This window comes from Egretta garzetta, unplaced genomic scaffold, assembly GCF_000687185.1.
Source record: "Egretta garzetta isolate BGI_Z169 unplaced genomic scaffold, ASM68718v1 scaffold211, whole genome shotgun sequence".
In the NCBI taxonomy this organism is placed as follows: Eukaryota; Metazoa; Chordata; class Aves; order Pelecaniformes; family Ardeidae; genus Egretta; species Egretta garzetta.
This window is the reverse complement of record NW_009258673.1, coordinates 1,315,322-1,325,569: the sequence shown is the minus strand read 5'-3', so window position 1 is coordinate 1,325,569 and position 10,248 is coordinate 1,315,322. Positions and strand designations below refer to the sequence as shown.

Genomic DNA, 10,248 nt, shown 5'->3' with positions numbered 1-10,248 from the left:
GGCGGCGAGGAGCGGCGCTGCCGGCAGCCGCACATGAAGGCAGCTGGAGAGAACCATTTGCCTGGCTGCGCTGCCTGCAGGAGGGCAGGTTCAGGGCTCGCTCGCTCTTTCTCCCTGTTTTGTTGTAATTTAGTATTCTTGTCTCACCCCACAGGGGTTCCTCAGCCGTCGGCTTAAAGGCTCCATCAAAAGGACAAAGAGCCAACCGAAGCTTGATAGGAACAGCAGCTTCCGGCACATTTTACCTGGCTTCAGGAGCGTGGACAATGAAAGGTAAGGGGTCGCTTCTCGGAGGGTGGGGAGGAGGGTGTGCGAGGCAGAACGGGGGGATTGATTTCTCCAGGTCTTGTTAATACCTTGCTTATCTTATTCAGAGCAAGGGCCCCATCTGTGACAGAAGTAGACTTGCTTAATTGCAAGAGGGGGGATTTTAATTTGTCGGCGAGTATACAGTGCAAGCCCTTCCTGTTTAGGTTAAAGAATACGGACAGAGAAGCCTGACTGCTCTGCTTTCTCCTCCCCAATAAATCCTAAGTTGATGCACCAGCATATAAATAGCACGTAGATGCAGCAGCCAAAGCCGGCTGATGCAGGTGAGGGAGGGAGGGGAGGGATGCTCACACACTGGGACTACATTGAACGTCCCTGGGTTACGCGTTGTATGAACAATAACAGAGAACACTAACAACCGTAAGCTCCCCAAATCCCTCTCTCTCCCTTCCACGCACGTACATCTTCAGCATCGCTGTTGGCTGCCGTCATTGCACTGAGATGGATTCTCGGCATGTGGCCGAAGCTGCTTTTTCTGTCTGAGCCATGACAGGATCTTTCGGTCCAGGAGGGATGCGTTGCAGGGAGTGTGCAGATGGATCGGAGGAAGCGTTTGACATGGGATGGCCAGTACTGGAGCAAATGGCAAGCAAAATAAAGGGGGAATGAGACCTTGGCTTTATTCTTAGCTCAGTTTGGAAAGTAAAGTAGCTCTTTAGTGGATGTGTGTGTGTTTATGTACACGCAGATTTGTCAGTGTGTGCATGAGACAAATGCACATTCTAGGTAAACATATGTGTAAATTCACACGCAGATCAAGGTCACGGCTGGGTAAGACAGACTCCAGTACCAGGCACAGGAACAAACTAGTGGTTTGCTGCCAAAAGGAAGAGCTTTCAACCTTACGTGAATCATTTGGGGGAATGACACAGAGGTATTTAAGTGCCAAAAAAAGTCTATGTCTGGAAAATACGCCAAACTGGATATACAGCGATGTAACCATTTTGCAGCAGTGGCATTTTAAAATATCAAGACAGTGCTTTAGAATCCCTTGAGTAAATGCTTCGCTTTCGAAAGCAATGACAACTTTTACTTTGTTTTAGCTATACTCATTCACTGGAGGGGCCGTGAATTGCTGAAGCCCACAAACGACAGTTGTCAGTCTGGATTTTTCTTTACCTGACCTGTTACAGCCTCCTGAGCTCTTTCCTTCTGGATTCTGCGAGTAAAAGGATTGTGCTGGTCAGTGCAGAGTAATATTTTGGGCGTTACTATCTGAGAAGACAGAGTTGATTTGGTTCCTGTGCTGCAGTTTTCACAAACGCTCGAAGTAGGGCACTGTGTTCCATATGGAAGGCAAGCGAGTGTAGCCGGGCGGCCGGGAATCTGCCTACGGTGCTACCGCTTCACTCAGGGAACAGGCAAATTAGGCAATGCTTTCTTTCTACCTTGATGAGTTTTGTTTCGTTCTGTGAACTGGCAGTATAGGACCTGGGAATTAACTGTTTCAGCCAGTCCTGCAGCCAAAGTCATTTTCCCAAATTAAGCTTTGTAATTTCCCTGCCCTCCCAGCACGAGAGCCCTGGAGCTCGCTGGGCAGCGTCCCTTCAGAGGGAGCCAGATTTACTGCAACTTTTCTTCCAAGAGATTCAGTGAACGGCTGTAGTGCATTTTCAGTGTGGAGCTTAAAGGGTGGGTTAGAGGAGAGGTAGCATCTAGCAGCCTTGAATAAACCCAAATGCTTGCTTACATGAGTCTTTAGGAACTGAAAATGAAAGGCTGCCATTTGGCAGGTATCGCTCCTAAATACGCTTCACCTGTTATGCATAGACGTGCCCTGATCTGGAGGAAGCTGGCTGGCACTGGGGAGCCGTTGACAGCAAGCTTTTAGTCTCCTAGCTTTCCTAGTGGTGTCAGCTCTATAATGTGAGCGTCGGATCTATAATGCAAGCGAGTATCCTTCTGCAGAGATCTTGGCCTTGGGTACTGTTGCTCTTGGAGAGGTGAAAGAAAAGCAGCAGCTGGGCTTCTCAGTCGTGCATCCAGGTTTCGGTTACGGGAGATAATTTTATCTTCCTGAACATTCCCATCCACGTCTGCTGAAATGCACAATGCACTCACTTCTGTGCATGAAAGGGCTTGAGTCTTTTAGATCCCTCTCATGCATTTTCTGCTCTGCTTCCTTGTCTGTCTTGAAATCCAAGAACTGCTTCAAAGAAGCATCTGGTATTGGAATATTTGCCTCTTAAATATTTGATTCTTGACTCCATCTTGTATCTGAGCTGATTGTTCACGAACCGCTCCTTTGCTCCTGGAAGTCACCATTATAGCAGCGTTCTGTGCTGGAGCTTTGGAGGATTTTGCGGGAGATGCCATAGCAAAAATGAATAGTGCAATAAATGCAGTCGAAACACTCCAGGTTGAAATATTGAGCTATAGTAGATCATAAATGATTCTGTTCCTTGGCTGCTGCGTATCTAATTTGGTACGGTGTCATGCCTCTTAGTTGCTTTATTTTTCCTTTTCTTGCATGCCCTGTTTATCCTGCTATGTGCAGCAGATGCGTGTGAATATATGAAATGTGCCCACGCGTGTACAGACACTGGGTGGCCGTGGCGTGTGTGTAGAGCAGAGAAGAGACTATAAAACATATCAGTGCTTTTTAGCCTGTGTTTGATTAATGCATGCGTTTGAATACATCATGTAAATTCAGAATGGAAAATCATTGCCTCCTACAATAGTGAGAAATTTGTACGGTGTGAGTTTTATAACAAAGGGAAGCAAGGAAATAGCATGAAAGATTGGAAAAGTCACAGAACGTCTCGCTGGCATCAGTTCAGAGCCGCCTTGAGAATCTTGTGCCGGTGGAGCCGGGTTTTCGTACCTTGCATTGGCACGGAGCGAAGAGCCAGGCTCCCAGCGGGGTCTCGCAGGGCTGCCCTCACAACGCGTGGCTGCTGCGTCCTGGGGAGGAGCTGGCAGCTCGGAAACGGGGGCGCGGGGTTCTTCGTCAAGCCCCCCCGCCAGCTCCAGGGTCCCGTGTCCCTTGCCAGGCCGCTGTGGGCGGTTCTGCCATGGCGGGTGCCTGCGTGCTCGGAGCAACTGCGCAAACTTAGGGAATTCTGGGGTAGTAAAACCTTGGCCAACCATGTTTTCTCTATAGGGAACAGCTGAGGAATTGCTCAAAGTGGCGTGTTAGAAAAATACGCTGATCGTAGTCAAGCAGAGCTTACGTCTGTAGAAGAAACGTGGTTGTTTCTCATGGCGTTGGATTTTACATTGACTGAGAAGAGACCTTTTATTTGAAAAAAGGTGGGATAAGGGATTTGCACTAACCCCAGTAAACTACCCCGAGGTTCACATTGATGTAGTTGGCCAAATTTTGCCAGTCTTTGGCATACTGGTTTTTTTTTTCTAGGAGTCCTGTTACAGCAACAGTAATAAAATTATCGATTGTGAACAAGAGAAGCAAAATCAGACCAAGTCTTAACTAGGGTTCTGTATGAGAGGTGCATTAATCTGGTAGGGTCGGTTTATATAAATGTGAGATTTAAAGGAGGATTGTGGAACGAGTGCTCCTGTTGGTTCGTTGGCTGGTCAGATTGCTCATTAGAGCTGAAAAGGGTTCCCTTAAAGTGGTTTTTTGCTAACAATGTCTCCTGCATCCTGATTTATTACAGCAGCTAACAAAGTTTTTATCACGGAGCGCTGAATGTTTGTCTGTGTAGCAGCCTCTCTGGAATCAGCCACAAATCAAGCCTTTGGCAGAGGGATTTTTCTTAATTGGGCCCACATTTCTCCTACAGAATTTGTGATGGAGAAAGTTTCAGGATTGGGGTTTGGGCACAGGGAGGAGAGAGAGAACTGAGGGGTTATTCTGCAGCAGTTGTTAATGATGGTCGTTAGTGCATATCTGAGAGTTTTCTCGTTGTAGTGACCTTTTCAGTCACTGCCGTCACTGCGTTACAGCAATCTGTTCAAAAATAATTTCTGACAGTTTGTCGGGAATGCAGAGGGTCGGTTTATATGGGCATTGGCTGAAAAAAGGTGGAATAAGGGAATCTTTTTTTTTTTTTTTTTTTTTTTTTTAAATCTAAATACACGACCTTGGTGCCATCTCCTCTGAAACTGGCACAGGCTGCCGTGGCGTCGCACCGGCGCAGAGAGGGCAGGGGTGCAGGAGCACTTTGGGGGGCAAATACCTTCCGACGGCCCTGCTTCGGTGGCGGACGGGCGCTCCGGGTGACTCCCTAGCCTGATGAAGTCCCCGAGCTGATCGTTCCTGGGGACACTTTTCCTCCGTGCACCTAGAATTCATTTCACGCTAAGGGACTCTCAATTACCAACATTTGTGATTATTTTGCGAGGGGTTTTTTCATCATTCCGGAAGATAACACCCTATTTAAGCCTTTTCTTGGCACTACAAAAGTCTGAGCATATGGTTGATTGTTAAATGAGCCTCAGCCTTGGAAGGGGGACAGCCCTGCATTAATAACAGCAGCGACTTGCACTACTGCTACTTCCTCTTTAAACTGCTTTTTTTTTTTTTTTTATCCTATCAAAAATTTGGGCTTTTAACCCACAGAGGGAAGCGGAAGTTTACAAGTCACGTACTAGAGCGCATTTAATCCCTGATCTAGTGCTCATGCAGTCTGCTCCACGGGTTCTCAAATGTTCATAAAGCTTATTTTGATGCCGTAGGAGAGCATCAATAACTCATGACCGTCTGTACTCTTAGAGTAAATTTAGTTTGTGAGTTCTTTTTAGGTCCAATTATCATTTGTTTATTCCCCATAAGCTTGATAGGCCAAATATTTTTAGGCACGATGAAATGGTTTAAGTTTGATGAGAACCTGGTGAGTGCTGCGCTACAAAGGATGGAGAAGTCACCCTGTTCCTTTTGGAAAGAGGAATGATTCATCCCGCGGAACTGGGACGCTGGCAGACCCCGGAACGCAGGGGGGGCGTTCAGATCTGTGGGAACAAGTGCTGGAGAGCTTGCGTTCTCTTCTGCCTCCCTACTGAGATGGCATTAGCCAGTGAAGCTTTCCGAGTGGGAAGACTTACCATGGGAGGTGCACGGGGAAGGGTGACACTAACAGCGTGCAAAGTACGGCACAGCGGCCTCCGGTTTTCGTGATAATGAAAATATTTTGAGGAAACACTGCTGAGTTTGTACAGGGAAACCATTCGGCACTGTCAACCATAACTGAAATGCAAAATAAAACGTCTTGCAAAGTCAGGAGCGGGAGCGTCCCGCAGGTGACGGTGTCGGCTTTCTCGTGCCGCGGGTGTCTGTCCCGCTCCCCCCGCAGCCGGGGAACAGACGTCGTAGCTTAAAGATTCGAGGGCAGTCTCAGGATTGAGACTGGCCTCATGTAGTACCCGCGTCTTTATCAAGGCTACTTTGTCCTGGAATATGCAAATCAGCCTTTTAATGGGGTTCCTTTGCAAAATATTTCTTGAACCAGAAAGTTAATTACTGGTCTCTAATTAATGGCTGTGTTTGGAGGCTAGAGTAAAATCTGAGAGAACTGCTTTGAAGGAGAGATGCAGGAGGAAATTACTGGTTCTTCCCAGGAACTGTGATGTTCCTCATCTTCTTCTCGTGGTATTAGGAAGTTTAGAAACTGGTATTCAAATATTTTTCAAAGGATAATGCTCTTAATGGAAAGAGGGGATTTTGGAGGGGGCGGGGGTTGGGGAGGCATTGGAACAAAAAAAAAATAATCCTTTATATGGAAGAAAGTCTAATACTCTGCTTTGTAAAAATAACACCCGGTTCCCTTATACAGGTTTCTGTTGTGTTAGGAGGGGGATTTATTCCCCGTTGGTCTATGCTGCAGTTAATGGCTGACGGTGGGGGCGGTCAGGGTGGGAGCGCGTTCAAAACCACGTGTGGCATCGGCGTTTCAGCCCTCCGAGCACGGCAGCCCCGGCAGCGACCGCGGAGGCTCGGCAAAGCTCAAGCCCTTCCCCGGTCGGTGTTCTTTGCGTTACGTTTTCTTGATTAAGGGAAGTGGGGCTCCTGGTAAATCTGGAAGGCTGCAGATGAGTTGCACCGGCCTGTGCATATAGAAATATTTGTTAAAAAGCCCCGTTCAGCAGCATGCTGCTCCTCCATTTAATAACCCCAAGCAGGGCAGAGACGGACTGAAACCGATGTGGTGCCTTTCAGCTTCTCCCAAGGCAAGAGCAAGGTCTCAACTCTTCCTCCTGTTAAATCAGCTTTTGCGCATGCATCAGAACCTGTGATTTGTGTCTGAGGCTACCTGAGGTAAACGTCTTCGACATTCCCAAAGAAATACATAACACTTCCCCTTATCCTACATATCCAAACTACCTTCTTAATTGAACAGGGAAGTCATGTCTAATACGTTTCAGTAAAAGACTATATTAATTCCTAGAAATATTTCAAGCCACAGTAAAATGTCAAGGGAAGGGCTGAGAGGTTGGAATTATTTTAACAGCCTTCTTCACGTTTCCCTGCTTCCTGGTTTCCGAACAGCCCAGGCAAACAGCGCAGTGCCCCACAGGGTACAGCTCGCGCTTTGGCTCGACTTGGAGTCATGGGGCAAAATTATAAACCCCTTCCTGCTAAGGCGTACGCAGCGCTACTGGGATAATTGGCTTCATGCATCTTACAACCAGCTTGCAAAAATATGTTTTGCATTCCTGACCTTTTCTCTATAAGCAAGGCCATTGTTTCACTGTCCTGCTTAATTACAAAATATAGGGTTGCGTGAGGATAGAGATGACATCGTTTTCTCGTCGGCTCTAATTTGACGAGACACCATAATGGGGAGTTTTCATACTGAGGGCACTGAATTAGTGTAGCATGAAGCCACATTTCTCTAAACCTACTAAATAAGGAGAAGTTAATTTTATGCTCTATCTTTCTGACATTTGTAATCAAAGCATTGTATTCCAGCTGCAGATGGTTAGCATTTGAAGAATGTTTGGTAAATGCCGACAATCGGAAGGCACTGTTCCTGCGGCGGAAGATCAGGTTGATTAATGGAGAGAAGGGCGCTTGCTTTCATTTTGCCGTTCTCACAGCCTGAATACGTATTATTGACTCATTTGGCCCTTGCCTGGCAGACACGCTGCCATGCTGCACCCGTGTCCACCTCAGGGTTACAAGCAGATCGGTCTGTCCGTACCCTTTCAGCAAAGACTGAGTGAGGGCGACAGCCAAGTTGCGTTGTGGCTGATGGTGTCTTGATACTCTTCAGATCGAAGGCTGATACTGCTATTCCATCGCATTAACACTGTGTTTCCAAACAGACCATTTGTTCTGACTTTGCCCTGGTGAGATTTTCCTGTGCATGAATTTCAGTGCAATTACATTAGCATTACTCTTCATGTCAATAAACTCAAGGCAAAAAAAAAAAAAAAAAAAGAGAAAGAAAATGCCATCACTGCTGCTCTTATACCAGAAGAACTGGTATAAAACTGTGAGTTCTAGCCTCTTCTGTTTGCTTTTTTAATTACTGTTTACAATAAAAACAAGGATACTTCTACCCCAGGCTTAAACATTCCATCACACGAGAACTGCTCATGATAGAAACATTACTTTTAAACTAAGAGGCAGGGCCTTGCTTTCCCCAGCCCACTGTCTCCTGGCCGCGTGTGCCCTTGCGGCAGATCTCGTCGTCGGGTCAGCAAGTTGATTCAGTGGGAAATTACTATTTAGGGGAGTGATTTACTGTTTGATTGAAGCACTGAACCAACCCATGTAACCGCAGAGTCACGGAAAGACGGCAGAAAAAGGACTTTTCCTTTCAAGGGCAGCGTGCGGTTGTGTTTAATGAGCTATAATATCAAACTGCACCCTCCGTTTCTGCCCCTAGTGCCGTGTAGGCACGGGGGAGGGATATCTGCCTGGCATCTGCCTCGGTTTTCCATCTTTCAAAATGGAATTTCCCATCTCGTAGGAGAGGTGCGTTGCTTGATGGATCAAATTTTTCTGTCCTCTACTCTGTCATTTCTCTTGGCAAACAGTATTAGCAATAGATGGCTTTCTCTGTTGGAAAGAGAAAAATATTTAAACCCAAGTTTCGCTCTGTTCTTTATTGAAACTCTGCAAAACCTTGATTGGAAAATCCACGTGAGGGGCAAAGACGGAGTTGTAAGTGAGCGTACAACAGCTGAGGTGGGCAAGGTTGTCAAGCTGTGTTCAGGGGGCTGGGAGACGCAGATGCCGGACGCGTACATCTTGTTATCCCCGTTCATATTGCAGTGGTCGGGCACAGAAATCCCTTGATTGTAGCTGGAGGCAGCCTGTGCGCTGAGCTCTCTGCCGGCAGTGGCTTGTACAGAGCACTGGATATAATGATGTTCAAGACTTGTGAATGTAAAATAACTGTGTCGAGTCCATCCATCAGCTGGGGGGGGGGGGGGAAGAAAAAACAGGCTGGGGAAAAATACGTTCCTCTGTCCTTCCTCCATCCCGTACTCTTCAATAACAACCTATGGTATGGAGCCTCTTCCTAAATGATTATTAGGGAGATTTCAAGTAGATTGTTTGCGTATGGACACCCTCGTATGATACAGATACTACGATCGTGTCTATCTGTTTGGCAGTGTTTATAATTCTAATTTTCAGTACAATTACAGAATGGCTCAGTCGGGTTCTCTTCAGCAAAAATTCAGGTCAGGTGTGATGAAAAGACGCAAGAAATTATTTTAATTGAATTAAACCTGTGCATTTTAGCTGGAATGAAAATATAGTTTGTTTAAAAATACTTAACTGATTTGAAGTAAAGCCAGAAATACGAATTTGGTCTTAATCCACGTGTGTTATGTAAGTAATTGTCTGAGGGATGTGGCATGCGTTGTGCACGATTGAGAGCGTGCAGGACAGTGGCGTTCATTCACAAAATTATGTAAATGTATTCGTAATTATAGAGCCAGAGGTATTGTATCGGACTGTCCCCTCTGCTCACGTTTCCAAACGTCTCTGGGATGAGGTGGGCCCCGTAGAGCGGCCCCCACGCTCCCTTGCTGGTCCAGGAGCCCCCACGTCCCCTGCTGGAACCACGCAGTGCCTCTGCCCGCAGCAGCCCCTCTGCAAAGGAGCCCCGGGGTGGTTACCACATGATTTACAGAACTCCTTGTATGTATCTTGAATAATTAATATTCTGCTGTCCTTGCTGCGTGGGGAGGTTTGTTCCATTATGGATGTGTTTGCTGCTCTATAGTAACACTCTAAATGATATGTACGTATACAGAGAGAGAAAGAGAGAAGGGTTTATATATTAATTTTTTTCAGTGAGGACTACATTTTTAAAAAATGCTTTGCTTCTGAGAATCGCACCGAAAGGCTGAGGGCTGCTGTTAGCTCATCTCAGAGTCTGTTGTTTCTCCTTGGCCTGGGCATAATCCTTCCAGGCAGGACTGGAGGCTGAGCGCCGTCCTCTGGGACGTGGGTCCAGGCTGCAGGGCAGGCTCCTTGTGAGCCGGGACGTGACTTTTCCCTGCCGAGGGGTGACGAGCCACCCGCATCGCGCCCCCATCAGCCCCGCACTGCGCGCGGGCTTTCCCTCCAGGCACAGAAAGACCGATTCTGCCCCCAGTGCCGGGGGAGCCAACGATGCTTTGGAGACTTCGCTCAGTGATCCAGTCCTCTTGAATCTTCATCAATGACTTAGACAGCGAGATCGAGTGCACCCTCAGCAAGTTTGCGGATGACACCAAGCTGAGTGGTGCGGTTGACACACCAGAAGGATGGGATGGCATCCAGAGAGACCTGGACAGGCTAGAGAGGTGGGCCTGTGTGAACCTCATGAGGTTCAACAAGGCCAAGTGCAAGGTCCTGCACCTGGGTCAGGGTAACCCTCGGTATCAGTACAGGCTGGGGGAAGAAAGGATGGAGAGCAGCCCTGCCCAGAGGGACTTGGGGGTGCTGGTGGATGAAAAGCTGGACATGAGCCGGCAATGGGCGCTGGGAGGCCCGAAGGGCACACCCCCCCCGGG

General features: G+C 47.4%; 1 protein-coding gene across 1 annotated transcript in view; it reads left to right on the top strand.

Moving 5' to 3' along the window:
- The window catches only part of LOC104135225 (DAB2 interacting protein), a 177,506-nt gene that overhangs the window by 51,924 nt on the left and 115,334 nt on the right, over positions 1–10,248 (top strand). Inside the window, exon 3 of the mRNA XM_035888607.1 lies at positions 155–273. Coding sequence (XP_035744500.1) covers positions 155–273 — 119 coding nt within the window. The remainder of the gene's footprint in view (positions 1–154; positions 274–10,248) is intronic.